The sequence below is a fragment of the Dendronephthya gigantea genome, unplaced genomic scaffold (assembly GCF_004324835.1).
Source record: "Dendronephthya gigantea isolate DGI-Jeju-01 unplaced genomic scaffold, DenGig_1.0 000020F, whole genome shotgun sequence".
Lineage (NCBI taxonomy): Eukaryota > Metazoa > Cnidaria > Anthozoa > Malacalcyonacea > Nephtheidae > Dendronephthya > Dendronephthya gigantea.
In genome coordinates this window covers 2169905-2187322 of record NW_021163030.1, presented here as the reverse complement: position 1 = coordinate 2187322, position 17418 = coordinate 2169905, and the positions used below count along the sequence as shown (strand labels likewise).

General features: G+C 35.9%; 2 protein-coding genes across 3 annotated transcripts; both read right to left on the bottom strand.

The window, feature by feature from the left end:
* Nucleotides 1-75: 75 nt before the first annotated feature.
* LOC114521571 (CSC1-like protein HYP1) lies at nt 76-6546 on the bottom strand. The gene is made up of 13 exons (XM_028542049.1): nt 5662-6546; nt 4725-4796; nt 4218-4310; nt 4040-4138; nt 3714-3919; nt 3447-3577; nt 3247-3335; nt 3048-3134; nt 2653-2873; nt 2337-2403; nt 1758-1939; nt 1102-1321; nt 76-1011 (listed from the first exon to the last, which is right to left on the bottom strand). The coding sequence occupies exons 1-13, from the start codon at nt 6247-6249 to the stop codon at nt 835-837; spliced, it is 2232 nt and encodes a 743-aa protein (XP_028397850.1). The 5' UTR covers nt 6250-6546; the 3' UTR covers nt 76-834.
* Nucleotides 6547-11073: 4527 nt separating this feature from the next.
* Nucleotides 11074-16794, bottom strand: LOC114521582 (dnaJ homolog subfamily A member 3, mitochondrial-like). Of its 2 annotated transcripts, none has more exons than XM_028542064.1 (14): nt 16629-16794; nt 16465-16527; nt 15610-15695; nt 15439-15519; nt 15247-15307; nt 14914-15059; nt 14440-14592; nt 13922-14069; nt 13440-13504; nt 13165-13236; nt 12867-12923; nt 12681-12796; nt 12364-12467; nt 11074-11334 (listed from the first exon to the last, which is right to left on the bottom strand). In XM_028542064.1, the coding sequence occupies exons 1-14, from the start codon at nt 16777-16779 to the stop codon at nt 11261-11263; spliced, it is 1377 nt and encodes a 458-aa protein (XP_028397865.1). In that variant the 5' UTR covers nt 16780-16794; the 3' UTR covers nt 11074-11260. The 2 variants fall into 2 exon arrangements, with proteins under 2 accessions (XP_028397865.1, XP_028397864.1); XM_028542063.1 differs by lacking the exon at nt 11074-11334 and adding an exon at nt 11341-12097.
* Nucleotides 16795-17418: the final 624 nt, after the last annotated feature.

Sequence of the window (17418 nt, the reverse complement as noted above, 5' to 3'; positions counted from 1 at the left end):
TTGCCGGATAACTCAAAGCACCGTTACGTTAGTGAAAAAGTAGCTAAATAACTTCACGCAAGGTCAGAAAATTCCCTCCTTACAGGAGTAAACGTATAATGTCTATAATTGAAATTGCACATATTTGCCACCAAGCACAAAGATAACAGGTATAGTGACTCATAATCAACTCGTTCCATTGGCTCCATTTTTACCTTTGTACTCCTGTGGCTGTGAGAAGTCAAGTTCTATAATATAGTTTGAACAAAACTACAGACGATTTCTTTGCATTTGGCAATAAGCCGAAATCTTCAAGGTTTTAAGGTTTTCCATTCTTCGTGCACAACGTTTTTTAATACTATAAGGCTAGATAAAGCTACGATGATTTTTGTACTGGTGTGAAACCAAGTCTTATTCTATATTGTAGTTTTATAAACCATATCGATAATTCCTCTGCATTTGCGAGATAATGCTTTTCTCGTCTAAACATTTAAGACATTTAATAGACTTTGTCATAATGATGTCCACGCGGAAAGCCTGATGTTAAGCCCGGATCAGACGAGGACGCAAGTCATCGCAAGTTTTTGCTTGTGCCTGCTTGTACCTCGTTTAACCGTCTACTTGTGATGACTTGCGAAGACTTGCATTGACTTGTCTATCGTTTGACCAGTCTCACGCAAGTGACACCAAGTAAACTTGCGATGGACTTGCATCCTCGTGTGATTGATTCGGTCTTTACACAAAAGGTAAGATAGACCAAGCAGTTAGTTTTCCGAAGCCAATCAAACTTCGTGTAACATCAAAGCCCAGCGTTTGACATCATTATCAGAAAGGTCTATTGGAAGGTCCAGTTGCTCAGACAAGACCAATGGTGTCCGAGACACTCGTTGTAACTTGTAAAGAATCGAACTGTTCATTTGTAGGTTTGTTCTCGTTGTCATCATCTACCGCCTCGTCGCAACTGATGTGATCAGTGCTCATGCTATACAGCGGTGGAAAAATTTTGTTGCGAATATATTTCTCATGTGCAGTCTGTAAAACAAGAAGATTGGGGCATGTTTTAGAAAATCATGCTGGTCGGGTATAATATTATACGTTAGCAAAACAAAATGTATCGCATACCTTTAAAGTTTCCTCATCAACGGTCGTGTCATCATCCAGTGATGAAAATGTGATCAGCTCCATGAATGTAGCAATTCTCTTCCAGTACATATTAATAAATATGTAAAATATGATCGTCAGGACCAAAGGAGGAATGGAGAGAGTAGAAACTGTGGGATTGTTCTTTAATGCAAAAATCCCAATCATTAAAATTTGAAATACAACCACAGCAAACACCATCCTGAAATATAATTATAAATACTTCACATTATATAATGCAGGCATAAAATCTGAACCATGCATAAATTTTGAAATCTAACAAACTTATCATAAGTACAAATGGTACTGTGTGTAAACGGTAAGTAAAGGTGTTTTGATTAGTTATGGGATTACATGTCGACATGGAAAACACACGTGGAAAATTCACTACATGTATTCGATAAGTCCATCAATATGCGTAGCCGATGCAGAAGTATGTGCGTCTATAGTGAATCTATAGAAAATCAGGGGGGACATTTTGGAATGCGAATTGTAATTCTCCTTGATAAGGGCAAATGACAAATTGAATTGCCAACGCAATTGTTTGAAAGAGGTATACTACGTACCCTGTTAAAGTGCCTATAGACAAAAGTCTGAATACATTCATTCAAATAAAACATATTTTATACTGCATGTACCTGTTAAAAACAGGAAACCACATTTTACCCCCAGCATTATATTTAGTCTGCGTAACATACACCATGAAATAGAAGTTGACGATATAACCAAAACCAAAGTAGAGCAAAACAAAAGGAAGAACAATGGGAGCTTGCACACAATAACAAACACCAATTATGAATACAAATAGATCTTCTGAATACTAAAAACGAAAAATAGCAAAAACAATGCATGATCAGTGAGGCTTGAACATCGCTCTCCTTTCTAAAATCTGATCCAAGGCGTCGCCATATCTGGGAAAGTGTGGGGGACTAATGATTATAAGACTAAAACCAAACAAAATACTATGAAACAAAATAAGCAAATTATTCTGCGTCTAAACATATACAATAATCTAAACGTGTCACTACGTCCCCGCCCCCTCCCCATTTATTTTCTTTGCAGATGTGGGATAAGGCTAGAAAAATGTTTCAAATATGTTATTCTTGTTTATATTGAAAAACACAGAACGCGATTATAATATGAGGAGAAAGTTTCTTACGTTTCTTAATATTCTTCATTACTGACTAATGTAATAAAGGCATTCGAACAATAATTACCATCTCGCCATAACTTGGTGTTGGAGGACTCCATAGCAATTTTTGTTCCCGTTCAGTTTTAGCCAACCTATAATTGCAAAGCGTTTAAAAAAATCAATGTAATTTTGCGTGCCGCGTTTCAAAAGTAAGGGACTATATTTCAAAATGAAACCTGAATGTTTAAAATGCACACTCATTTAAACACTCATTTGATGGCACGTAAGGTGAAACACTACATATCGTGGTCTCTAGGTTGTCGATTGTCACAGGATCACATAGAATCATGATCCTCATAAATTACCATGTTACTATAATAATTTACTGTACAATAATTTACCATCTCTTTTTAACATTACACATAATGAGAGGAACTATGCGTAATAACTTAATTGCATGGCCGGTTAATGCTTGAAGAATGACATAGTTTATAAAAAATGATCCAACAGCAGGAAGAGACATTGCGAGCAGTTTTGGGAGTGATGTGGGATGATCCAAAATTTGCTGTACTTTATCAAAAAATGCCCCAGCAAGAACAGAGCCGAGAAATTTGTTCACAATCTAAAATCAAACGAAAACAATTTTACATGGGCATGGCAGTCACTATTGCCATCGAAAAGTGAACAATAAATTGACTACGTTATGTACGCCTCTTCAGTTGTCTGTATTTTTGTTTGTTTTGCTTTTACCAGAAATCTAAATATTTTACGATTGACTTAATTACACTGTACTTACCGCGAATATATACAACTTTTCGATAACCGAGGAATCAACATCGCTCAATGATAACAGGCCTTGTTGGCGTGATATGAATTCCATAATCTGACAGAAAAACAGAAAAAAGGGGAAATGAATTTTTAAGAAAAACCTACGTATATAATAAATTTTCCAGACAACGCATACGACATTTCTTTGTAAATCCACATCTACTAACCATTGGAAGAATTGCGAAAAATACAACAAAAGCCAAGGTAGATAGCACTCCCTCAATTAAACCCACGACCACTGGGCTTAAATCATTCACTATTAAAATAAAACGATATAGAATATTTGAATTGGTTTACTCATCACAAAATGTGACTCGTCTAAACCAAGCCTTAAACCGTCCAGAGAAATTTGCTCTTCAAGACTTACCAAAGCGAAGAAACGAGACTTTCTTTTGTAGACTTTCAAGTGTGACCAAAGATTGAATAAAGGTTACTGGTATCATCCAGAACACCACAAGAAAAAACAGAAGAACACTAATAATTGTCCAACGTAACCATCTGTAAGAAGTAAAAATAAAAACATTAGAAACGATGTTATCCACCAATGGAAATTGAAGGTTTTTATCAAAAACACAGCCGTAAGTATTTGCACGTATAAAAAATTTCTAAGGATTGGCATTGAGTGCAATTGTACCTGTTCCATAATGGATACTCTAGATTTTTCCAAATGACATCACGTGATTCTGGGGCTGGCTGGACCATGGTATGATAGGGCTTTGCCTGCCAGAGTACCTGAGTAGCAATACTTGCGTCACGAAGAGTTTTAAAAGTTATTATTGCCGCTGGTACTGCACGTCTTGTAACGTCAGAGTCTTGCTGCATCAATTTATCTTGAAGACTCTGAAAAAAACAGTTGCATAAAGTATGCCAATAAAAACAGCTTGAAGCTAGTAATAACGCGATACATCCTATAATCGATAAGCCAATAATTTAATTTGACTTGGATCCAGATAAACCTACTTTTAGTTCTTCTTCATAATATTGAATGGAATCAGTTTTATTTCCAATAATTAGCTTAACCCTGTGTTGAGGTCTTTCGCCCTTTTCCTCAAGAATTGCCTACAAGAAAAGTTGGTAATCTTCAATAATCGTGATGCATATATGGAGTTATAACTATATGTTATGGTCACTTGCATACCTTTGCACGTTCAAGTTTAAGAATAAGATCGTCATGTTTTTTTAGAAGTTCCTGCCAATCTTCAGTATTCTCCACCACATAGCAAAAGGCCACCTACACGTAATAATATAAATATGATATATCCAACATTGCAATAGATTGTCAATACTATTGGAACCAGCCGAACTTAGAACGATTCATCATGAGATCATTGGTAAATGGCAATGGGTTCAAGGAATTTTGCTTGCGGAGCGACATTTTGGGGCTGTTACATGAACCCGGTCACGCGATAGTTGACGACCCGTAAGATGATTTTGAGGTGTTAGAAAAAAGAACAACAAAACAAGCGCATGCATGCCATTGTCAGGATGACTACATTAGTCACTACAGCTAGCATCATGTTATTTATATACATGATGTCGTTTCGCACTTCGTTTAATCTCAGCTACGCGGCATCATGTAAAATGTAAACTGACTCTCGTTTAGTTTATGAACACTCGTGCATGGAAAACTAATTTAACAAGGTACCTGATCTGGAAAAATTTTCTCAATTAGTTTTTTTAGATCCTCATCAAGTGGTATATGTTGAATTGATACAATCTGGAAAATAAATGACAGAGTAATAACTTTTCGTATACCTTAATTAATAAGAATGGTTTCAATATCTCTTCAAGCCGATAGTTCGTAAGATGCGCATCAAGATTCAAGAACGCTCAACTAAACCTAAACCCACAGTGAACTACAGTCAGTACACGATAGCATAATCTGTTTCAATTGCTTCCTGGCTCGTGCAGCTTAGTTTCGTACTAAAATTATTATATAGACTTAGTAATATTATAACATAGAATAAAATGTACTCGGCTCGTAGGAAAAGTTTCAAACAGTAGCAGAGATCCAGGGTAAGTTAGAACCAATAGCGGTATTTTTAAGATAATTTATTCTGACTAACCCTAGATCGGACCCATTGGTTTTAAAAGGCGACAGGACGATGCAAATACGGTATCTTCAGTCTGATTGTCAGAAACTACGCAGTGTCTGGGAAAGCATAAAAGCCTTAATGCTCTTTGTTTTAGACGAAGATCGCAAGAATAATCAATTGGTTAACCAGCCAATGATATTTGAGCAAATGCATAATTATATAGATTTGCTCACAAACGGTAAAACAAGGCGTTGTGTTATGCGCCAGTGCGTCATTGATCATCTCTAAATATTTAACTACATGCGGCATCAAATGTACAATGCATCCGTTTCCAAAGAAATTTAAATAGTAATATAACAAAATGTTGAAAATTTTAATTTGGTTGTTGGCTATGTTAGGCAAAATTGAGTAACCAAGTATAGTTGCAAATATTCTCAATATTTGACATGTCTGTGATGATTTTGTGTTACGCACTGACCGCACGCAACAGACTGGTACAGCACGTATTATTTAGACACATGTTTGTAAAAATCTCGAAGCGTTTACCTCAGAAGGCAATTGTGTTACCAGAACAGAAAAATGATTTTCTTTATTCTCCTTCAGATATCTTTGACGATATTCAACATAAACATGCCACTCAGTGTACAACAAATAATACATGAGAAAGGAGAATAACCAAACACCTATTAAATGTGCCCAAAGTTTATCTGACTCTTGAGTTATGTTTCCCAGTGTTAGTATATCCATTCCTTTTTGATCATTGCCACCATTTACACTGACTGGAATAAGAACAAGCACTGCGTATGGCAATAAGAATGCTGCGATGCGGAAACATAACCTCAGAAATCTCAAGTAGACAAATGCATCAAAACCAACCAAATCGTATAGTTCGTCCCTGCTGACTTTAAAAGCAGGAGTTAACCAACGAAAGAACTCTGATGACAATGCGAGCTTTCTCAATAACGCACGTTTTGTCTCTGAGATCTCCTTTGAGAGGCATTCTGTCAACATCTTGAAGTTTGGTTGATAAACAAAGTCAAAGCGGGGACGGAGAATACAGAATACTACAAGGATAATAAGAGTAATACCAACGTTGAATATTAGGGACGTAATAAATGCTTCTATAGACGCCATCGTAATTCTGTCCCTCTTTACCAATCTGTTTCTTTAATTAGACGAAACAGGTCTGTATATAGGCTAGCTCCTTCAGCCTCCCTGTTCCTTATGTGAATTTATGCACATAATCATACGTTTGAATTCTCATTTCATATGCTGTACTGAAGTGGTTCAGTTCATACTTGAAATTTGATAGTCTGCTAGACCCTAAACGGTCCAATACTTCTGAAAACCATAACAACTATCGTGAAACTGATAGAGATGAAGACTTGAATTTATATTCTTATTCGTGCACGATTTAAATATGATGAAAACGAGAGTAAAATAAAATATGATTCATGCATTGCATTTTTTAATTTATCCTATCGTCCCATTCACTCCATGTTAGTATAATTACCATGATTATCGAAAATCCTTCTGATTGGTCAAGCAGCTCGCAAGCGATAATCACATTAAGCCTAGTTTCCACTCAGGAAAAATCTCCTTTGGATCGGAACAGACAGGAAAATTTCCTTTGAGCTCTCAGGCGGCGTTTATACAAAGGAAACTTTCCTGTCCTGTCCAATCCAAAATGTCGCTTCGCGCGAAAATTAAAGCTAGTGGAAAACCGGCTTTAAGGGGCTGCTTTTCCACTGTCGCGTTTTTTGTACGTACGTACACGCACGTAAAATCTTAAAACCTTCCAAGTTGTTGTAAAATTATGCGAGAAAAAACTACCTTCCCGAGGTCGAATATACCACATTTCGGTATATATTCGACCTCATACAAGTCATTTCCGGGATTTTCATTCGGACCTTACAAAGGTTGAATATACCATATTCCGGTATATTCGACCTTACCAAGGTATATTTTTGCTAAGCCATTATACCACGTTGCATTAAAAGTAGTTAGAGCCTGTTTATGTTTTACAGATTTAGGACAGCGAAGCGATATTGACGACGGCGTTTCTCGTCTTCTGAATGCTGTGAACGAGTGAGTACAACTAATGCATTTATTCACTCCTTCACACATAGGTAGCCCAGCGCGCGTACACGCTACTCAGTGCTTCACATGTGTCAAAAGAATTTCTCTGCGAACTGGTTTTTCCGACAAACACCACAGGAGTTCGCCGAACTCAGTTCGGTTCAACGTACATTCACAAAACGTAAAGAGCCGGCATTTTTTCTGCTTTTTGTTTTGATTGCGGCGTCTTTTCACTATTGTCATGTAACATAAAACATCCGCTAATTTCGTGGTGAAAAAAACTGCAGATTGCAGAATCGACAATCGCCTTGCGATAACTAATTAATAAAAAAAACCTTTTGGGTTTGCAGTTTCTTTACTGTCTAGGGCAGAGTACACATGCCGATTGAACTACTGAAAATAACGTAGTTATCAAGGTGCATCATGGGTGGTTTTCAAGTGTAGGTCTTGTGTATCTTTACCGCATTCATTTTTACTTCTTCAACTCTGGTTAGTTAAAGTCTATCGACAATTTTTACTATGACATTCATATGTTTATTCCTCTATTCATTTCTATCAATACCGGCTTGTTCGTTTCTGAGACGACAAGTCAATAGGTTTGTACATGCGATATGATATGATACTTTCTTTGTTGTGATAAGAAACGCGGGTGGCAGTGAATGTGGTTTGGTATACGTTGTTCTGATTGTGCGGCATCAATTAACACATGTACTTCAATGTTGCTTGGTAGCCTTGGTTCGAGACCACTCACTGCGCAAAAAGGGAATATTAAAGGTGCGGTTTTTCGGTTGCATGTATCAATTTTTTCGTTTTACGCACAATAGGTTATAAAGAGATTTCGAAGGAGAACTTGGTATGTCGGAAATGTACAGTAGGGCAACTCAGTTGTGCAACATGTCCCTCATGACCTTACACCCTTTCTGCCGCGGTAAGGAGGGAGAAGAGGGGAGGGGTGCGTAGAAAGGTAACTACAGAGAGCCAACCAGTTATGCATATTTTCTTGTCAGATCAATTAAGAATTAGCCAGATAAACTGTATAAAGCATCGAAATCTATTGCCCTTCTCGGTGCATGGCGTGCATGACCAAAATGATGGCTATCCACAATATTTCTTTACAACTAACTCAATGTTAAACTCACGATTAGTCATCCAAAAGTTTTGGATGAACATTATTTAGAAGAGAGATTATCCATAATATCGAGTATAATATAACAATCGCGTGCCGATCAGAGTAACAATTCTATTATTATCTTTTAAAATATAAACAACGAGTCAATTTAAATTAGCATGGAGTGCAAAGAGTGCGTGTGGGTTTTTCGGAGGCGTCTAGTTTCTTACATGCCAAAAAGTGAAAAAAATTAATTGATTAGATCAATTACTTCCCATTGCATTTCACATTATGCCTTGCGGTGTTTAAAATGACCTCGCATCGGAGAGCTTTTGAGTTTTGTAAATTTAGTTCGAATAACATTCTTTCTTACATCGTACCGTTGATTCAGTGGGGAAAATAGTGTTTTTATCAAATCCAAATATAAACTAAGAAACAACAGAAGTTACAATTATAAAACAATATTAATAATAAATGATTGAATCAGTAACAAACAAAATACACATGTAAATATTATTGTATCAGGAGAATCAAATTGCCGAGTATTATTGAGACACTTTCTTTCGTGTTTGTTATGCAGTCTACATACTGACTTGCGGAGTAACAATTAACAAAACAACAGACCAGGAGAAGAATCGTTATCCGAAGCTAGAACATTTTGCTTACTGACTGGTATTCACAATTTTTGCAAGGCGATAACGAGGAACTCGTTAAACTTCGCGTTCTTAGTCGTAAATTAACGATTTCCTAAACGAGGAATGTGATTATCATGGCTGACGAAGAAAGACCAGAGAAATTTTCCTCCAAAAAGGAAAGGAATTCGTCGCAAGATTTACCCCTTGATCTCAACTTATTGCATTTACCGCTGCAGAATTCAACAATTAAAAGAAAGCAAAATCATCCTCACGATGCTTTTGACAATTGCTCGCCCCAATTTTCATCATCAGGTAATAACATCAGAAAGGAATATAGAGCAACAAAATTGGGATATTCGAAGTTTCCTTCACCAGACCCAATGTCAAGTGAGTTACCTAAAAGTAAAGAGCACGCAAGACGGACTAAAAGTACTCCAAATTCACTAAATGTGCCATTTTATGGTTTGGCGAAATTTAGTTTTGAAAAGCCTCCATACGAACATAAAAGAAGAACATTTTCTGACGTAACGGAGAAACGCGATGCTTTGGACAACAATTTACACTTGGGTCTCAAACTACCTGTCATCCGCGTTCACTCCACTCAATGTCAAAAACACGAATATAATAACAGAAATAAGTCGACTAAATCAACAGTTGGAGAAGAGCTCCATCTTCCTTATGTGAATCATAAGAAGTTTCATAGCTTGTAACCGTAGAAAGATCGTGCAGAACTTTTGTAATGAATAAGTCTTTGTTAAGCTATATAGCAGTTATAGGTCTATGATGTGGAGAGATTACAGGTTGTTATGTCATTGCAAAGAAACGATCTATAAATTGATAAAAAATATCCATAAATGTAAAATATATACAGCGATAAAAATAAAACCATGCAGAAACTGGCATAACAGGATACACATATGTTTCCACCAAATATTGCCGCAACATTAATTAAACGCTTGTCAATATCTTTGCTATAATATGATTTAAATTATAGTGTGTTCGAGTTTTTCGTTTACACGCCTATCTAGATTGAGTAGCTATATATGTTCAAATTTTCCCCCCGACAATTCAATGTACATTGCCTGAAAACGGGATAGACAATTAGACAAATGGTTCGATGTCACATCGAGGTCTGCCAAAATGCGATTTCTCACCTGAGCGTTAAATTATATAAATTATAATATACTGTTCCTCGGCAAGCAAAATTTCAAGAATATCAAATGCTAAATTGTCGCTAATCGCAGCACTTGACATGTGTTAGTCATTTCTAGTCCTATGAAAATCGATGCTTATCTCTCAGTCCTCTCACGCACAACCCCACCGCCGCCAGCGCGTCTCTTTCTTCAGCAGCCGCTCAAAATAGATTTTTACAATCAACTTTTTGGATAAATATTAATTATATTATGCTATGATTGATATGGCATATTACGCAAACAGATTTATTTCTTTAGTTTCTCCCTTCCCGCCTATCATATATATATATATATATATATACATATATATATATTATATAATCCTCCTAAAAAGTCGTCAAGCAAAAAAACATATTCGTATCACATGAGCATCAGTAACCACGACAACTGACTGTATGTTGCAGAACATTTAAAGGGACATTAAAAAACTTTTTTTAAAAAAAATTTCAACTTTCTCCATCTGCCTATGAAATATTGTCCGATTAAATTGCAACAAAATAAAACGTTCCCATTAAAAAACTTTTTTTAAAAAAAATTTCAACTTTGTCCATCTGTCTATGAAATATTGTCCGAATAAATTGCAACAAAGTAAAACATTCCCAGATGTTAAATGTTCTCAGATGTTTTATAAAGAGAGTGGTTGTCGCGAGAGTGATTATTAGAGGATATGCAGTAATGATATTTTGACCCAAGTCATTAAACGTGGCTCCGCTCTGACATATTAGCTATGACAGGTGGCGAAGTGGGATTTTCTGATCACGGAAGTGGGTTGTGTAAAATTTTCAACTCTTTCCCCATCGTTCCACAGTCTGTTATGATTTCATTTGCTGTGCGGCACCACCCAGAACCCACAGCATGCAATGCTTCGTCATTTTACTGATGCATGCACTGGATGACAAAAATATTCAATATAAATTTATTTAGGTTTATTTATTAAATAAAGTCTTATTTAATTTGTATACTATTGTCTTCCTGACAAATGGAAAACGAGTGCCGATGTCACAGTTTTATTACTTCACTTATGGTATTACTTCCATGAAATACGCAGACTCGTGTACCACAGATCATGGTGTTCTCAACACAAACCTGGCCAGCTGTGTCTCAATAAATTTCACAAACCTTTATCATTGTTAGCTGCATCTTCCACTTCCGCTACCTAACTCCTTTTTATTTTTTTCCTCATCAGCACCTTCGACATTTTTACCTTCAGGGAAGACGGAGGAGGCAGTAAGGCAGAATCAGAGAAAGAAAAGCATGTGGGTACATAACAATTTAGAATTCATTATTCTATCAATCAATGCACTGTAAATAGGAAAGGTTTATTCTTTCGAATTTATATTGTGAAATTTTTCGTTGTTTGCATGGTTCTCAGTACAAATTATGTCCGCCCCAGAAAGCCCTATAGGGATAGACACTTCTATCCTCGGTGAAGTTATGAAACTTTTTCCTCGCTATTCCTAGGGTATCCTAACCAGGTAATAGAAGATTGAATCGTTGGGAAAATTGTCAATCGGTACGTTACTAGGTGATCTGGCAGATTAGCAAGGGCCAGTAAAATATTTTAAACATTTCCTTCAATTATCATTACATACTTTGTTCTCGTCATTGTGAGACGACTTGGACGTGATATCGCAAGCAAAATAAAACCATCTTACACTATACGATGTGAGCTCGAGATTAGTAGTTTTAAGCGTCATTTTAAAATATAATTCGTGTCAATTACGCAATTGTCCCCGAGGCATTGTTGGCAGAGAAAATAATTCCTGCGAAAATCCCAGTACTAAGTAAAAATGCGACAAAGGCAGCAGTTCTCATTGTTTTATCCGATTCATGAAGTATGTCATTTCTTTCGTCTTTTTCATTTGAATAATCAGCTTGCTTTTCATTGTTCATATCTTGTTTTATTTTATCGCTGAATTGATTGGCTTGATTTCTGATTGTTTCCCAAGATGATCCCTCAAAGTTGCCTGGAATATAAGGAATCTTACTTTATGGGTTTTATAATTTATACTGACATAAATTAACTTCTCAAATATTCCAGACGTGAGAAAATATTTAATCATCTGAACAGATGACATATTTCGTGGCCGGCTTCAAATTGTTTTCAAATCAAACCGATCAATCCGCGAAAACTATATTATTTTTATTTCTGGAGTAAGACTGCACTTCATGCACAACATTTGCGAGGCCATATATACACAACTGAATAATTTCGACGGTAAATAATATTTACCTTTAGTTTTGTTGCTTTCATTGATTCCATTCACTGTGCCTTGTAAATCTTCATCCAGCTCTGCTAAGGCAGTGACAAGTGCTCTTTGTTTCTCTGTCAAATATCTAAATTAAAACATAGTCAATGTTGGGTAAAATATAGAGTAAATATATTTATTTTTATATTGAAATCCATATTAATTGATGCCCCATGCAAGGTAAAATTATACTCATACTATAAAATACATTTAGCTCTGTGAAAATACACTGAAATAATCGCTAGAGTTTACATAAACGTTGTATACTACGTGTACGTGACGAATCCATTTGGAATGTTACCTTGGAATATTTATTGAAAAATGTACAATATGATCTCCTCTACCAATACTGTTAAGTCGAGGAATTCCTTTCCCAGAAAGCCGAACTTTTTGATGCGATTGTGTGCCTGCTGGAACCTAAACAACGTAACCTATATATTTATCTTCAAACACAAGCCACTTTATGTTTAAAAGTTTTGGATCATACCTTAACATCGACATCACCATGTAATCCTGGAACTCTTACAGAACCTCCTAAAATGGCCTTCACGAAAACACATTGTGTCAAAAACACAACTGTATATTATATTATTAGCGAGCACAAGTATTCTTGTATAAATATAAAAAAGTCACCCCATTCAATGTTTAACTACGCATGACTATTTCTAGGAGCTTAATAGCACCCTCCCAGACCTTCTTCTTTTGTAGTACTGAACTGCACCACACAACTATTGCTTTAGATCAAGCTTTATAATTAGATTGTGAAATCAATAGACAAGAGTTACCTGAGTATAACTAATTGTTGCCGTCGAATGAACATTCGCCCCATCACGTTCAAATATTTTACTGTTATCAACCTAAAACACCCGTACAAAGGTTCAACCTGCACAATTCACGATTGCTAAACACAGAAAACCTGTATAATTTACGCAGTAACGAAGATTACATCAAATATGGGAATCTCAAGAGATGAAATTTTTCTTGCAGGCACGACGGATCATCAAACTGTTGGAGAGACCTTATTTATCGAGTTATAAACGAGCTATGAAAACCAGTGTACCTTGAAGGTTATAAATATTTCACCACCTCCCATTGGCATTCTTACTGTTTGACCATTTTCAATTCCTACAAAAATGCATTAAAACGGTATAACAAAACTTTATAATATAAAAGAATAAGAAAAAGTCTAAGTGAAGACACTTTAAGTTTCATTACGTCACCTTATATATTATATACATCGACAAAGAAAGATATCTTGCAAAGTTAAGATATGAGCTATAGATTTGAAACATGATGTGCAAATATTTTTAAAAAACCTTGTCATTATCATAATTCTAGAATGGAGTTGAAATATTACCAGTTGAATGCGTCATGTTTTGAGTTTACAGATTATATCTTGAGTTAACAATATGTGTTTGTTTGTCGGAGTATGTTTCATCTTCTATTTTCTGTTTTGCTTAAAGCATATCTGTCTTAATCTACATCTGGTCTTGTGTGAATCATCGTAAGTAGTTTTTAAGTAACAAAACAATAATAAAGGACCTGCAGGAACGGGAACGGTGACCTTCCTTGTTTCCATGATACTCCCAGCTCCATTGCATTTCCTACAAGGATTCTTGATAATACTTCCACTTCCGCCACAGCGGCGACATGTTGAACGCATGTGGAAAAAACCCGTATTGACCGTTTCCTATAGTATCATGGAATAAACGACTTAAAATACATGCATATTACTTTATCTACTGTACTTAGGAAAGTAGGATGGCAATTACAGTCGTTAATTCTCAATCAAACGAGGTATCTGATCTAGTCAGGAACCGCAGAGCACCTATTACTGTTTGAGGGGAAGGCAAATGCAATTATACATAAATTTGAATTTCCTGTCCCTCCAAAGTATCCATAGATTTTTTGAGGTTCAGTAACCTGCTCGATTGGGAAACGGTTATTTCTTCATGTACTTTGTTTGAAACAGGCAAACATGGATGAGGTTACTGAATCAATTGGCAGCCTTTTCTATACATTTGTTCGTCAAGATTGTTTGTTGTAACTGCACAACATACCTGCCCAGATCCGCGACACGTTGTGCATTTTGAAAATGAGCTTCCAGGTTCTGCTTTAGATCCACTACAGCGATCACACGCAACTCTTGTTCGGGCAGACATTTCCTTATTCACTCCTTTTACCGCCTCCATGAACGACAAGTTGAGGGTATACTACAAAATAAAGATACACAACAATACAGTCGAGATTAGTGGGCACAATCATGTTTTTGCTCCGAAAAATATGTATAAATCATAAACAAAGATAAAAGAAATCTATTTTGGATTTGGTTAATACTTTCTCAGTTCTGCACGTTTCATTAAAAAATATGTATGGCCCGTTCGGCCAAATTTTCATCTCAGGCTTCCAGAATTCACCTTAATGTGCGATAGAGTTACCATGCATAAGAGTTTGTCATCTCAACTGCTAAAGATTAGCTGCGCTATTGGATATTTTTACTATTAAATAATTATCTTTAGTATCATTTGCACAACCTGTGACATTTCTTGAAAACCACCAGATGAAAAATTAGATTCTGCTGCTCCAAACGGTCCTGCATTATTCCCTCCAAAGAAAGACTTCAAAATGTCCTCTGGATTCATCCCACCGAAGGGATTTCCTCCACCAAAAGGATCGCCACCTGAAAACATGAACTCAATACATCAAGATATTGTTCAACAGTTGCTGAAATGTTTTCATTTTCTAGGAATCAATGCCTGAAACCTACATTGGCCTCGCCAGCCCTACAATTCGCAGCAAAATAGTTTTCAGGAATTACTAATGTTTGCGCCAGCCAATTTTAAAGCAAGGAAGGATGAAAAACTAACCAGAAAAATTAGTTTGTCCATAACTGTCATATGCTCTTCTCTTGCTGTCATCACTCAACACCTGTATTAAAAGATGGCGAGATGGTCAACTGTTCATTCTAATTCAAACATCTTCAAATCAAGAATTATTGCTAGAGAGAATCTATAAAAACTTTTCTAGGAAATAGATGCCAATTGCAAGTTCAATCCTACCTCATAAGCTTCACTTATTTCCTGAAATTTTTCAGCAGCACTTGCAGATGCATTTGTATCAGGATGATATTTCTTTGCAAGCTATGAATCACATCAATTTTCAATCATTTGTGGTTCGATCACTGGTGAATGTATTCTATGGTATGTGCGATTATAATGAATTGTACCCACATCAAAATACGCCTTCTTAATATCTTTCTGGGATGCTTTCTTTGAAACACCAAGGACTTTGTAATAATCTTTCTGGTTAATTTGAGCTGAAATCAGGTATGCAAAAATCCTTTATTTGTAGTCAATTTCAGAAGGATATATAAATATATATTTATATAAATTATCTTGGAAAAGGTCACTGCAGTCAGACTCTGCAGTGCCAATGATATCAAGCAAAACAATAAAAAATTCTATTTATTTTACAAACTTTAATAATGGGAACTCTAGCCCCCCCATATCAAGGAAATTTTTACAATTCATCGGGGAATGAACAGCAGATATAATTTGAATTTCAAAAGTTGTTTCTTTATTGCAGCCTTCAGCAGTCAGCACTTAGAAGTCCAGCTTCTAGTCCCCCTGTCGGGGACCTTAGCCCCTGTGTTGGGGAATTCTTGGATTTAGCCCACTGCTTATTTTTGTAAATAATAAAGAGTTTAAAACAAGATAGAAGATATTATTTGTATTGAATTTTAAGTCATTCTTGAGAATTTTAATTCATATCTTGTTTAGTTCTTAAAATGTTTGGAAAAATTGTAATTTGGTGCCATCAATTGCCACCATTTTCAATTTGCATATATAATACATGTCATGCCATAGGGAGATTAAATCCCATATAAACATTCACACAAGACACCACTTTCAAGTAAACCCCATCCTTGTGCTGTTGGACTAATTTTGGTTTTACAAGGTCTTTGCTTTTCCATGGTAGAATGAATTTTGTACAAAAATCATTCCCACACACACAAATGACACATGATTTATTTCATTGTTATGTACTCATGTACATTAATTCTTCCCGATTATCAGAGTACTTACAAGATGTATGTATGTGTCGACAATGCAAGTTTTTTGTTAGTATGCCATTCGACCAACCATCGCCTGCAATACGGATATAAAATATTATTCTAATAAAAGCTGATCATATATTAAATTTATAAAGATGGGGTGTACAGAAATGTATTGGAGTGGAGTGTACGTACCGTTAATATTTAGCGCTGGTAGTTTAAAATCAAACAGTTCAGTATTTACGCAAAACACTTTATAAATCCCTCCACGCCGGGCAGAAATTCTTGAATAAGACCGCAGGGATGACCAACAAAAATTACATGATTTCAGTCGAACCGACGCCATATTGAAAACATTGATCAAGCATGGCAATGGCCAATGACATGGCTGGCCGATGGCTTTATCGATTGCGTCATGTATCCATCAATCGATTTTGTAAATTACCTTATAAAGGCAGTGCTCTCACTTTTAACTTTCTTAAAAAAGATTCATGTTAAAATATAGAAGATTTTAAGAGTTTTAGCTTTACTCTTGACTTAATTTCCAGGACGGCAAAACTTACTGGACTTTTTGGAGGAACCACACCCTGCAAAAAAGCTATACACTTTGAAATGTTGCTATTTGATCGTAGTTACACATATCTGTATGTTATATTAGTGTACATATGACTGCCTTCCATTAAACGACACAAATGCTAATAATATAATTATAAAGGTGATTATTGAAAATTACGGCCATTGATTGTTGGAGGGGCCTTGGAGCAGATTTTTCAATATGGCGGTCGCTCGTCAGTTTTGCAAAATGAATAAAATTAGTACTTCCAACCGGTGATAACAGGATTGTGATATTTCTAAAATATCAATAGATAAAATTTTTGTCTAGCTCTCGCTGGTTTCAAAAATATTGTGCAGCTTTCATATTTCGGTGCTCAAAAATCCTTGAAGTTTGCTGACTTGCCCATGAATCGTGGCCGTGGGTCAATCG

Bases quoted from the DNA above. Each gene is read 5' to 3' on its own strand.
- LOC114521582 (XM_028542063.1), bottom strand. From the start codon at position 16,779: ATGGCGTCGGTTCGACTGAAATCATGTAATTTTTGTTGGTCATCCCTG. The intron at 15,696-16,464 runs GTAAGTACTCTG...ACCTGATTTCAG, and splicing joins TCGACACATACATACATCTT to CTCAAATTAACCAGAAAGAT. The intron at 12,924-13,164 runs GTAACTCTTGTC...GTTTTCGTGAAG, and splicing joins CAACAATTAGTTATACTCAG to GCCATTTTAGGAGGTTCTGT.
- LOC114521571 (XM_028542049.1), bottom strand. From the start codon at position 6,249: ATGGCGTCTATAGAAGCATTTATTACGTCCCTAATATTCAACGTTGGT. The intron at 3,920-4,039 runs GTAGGTTTATCT...TGTTTTTTTCAG, and splicing joins ATTATGAAGAAGAACTAAAA to AGTCTTCAAGATAAATTGAT. The intron at 1,940-2,336 runs GTAATTATTGTT...TTTCGTTTTTAG, and splicing joins CACCAAGTTATGGCGAGATG to TATTCAGAAGATCTATTTGT.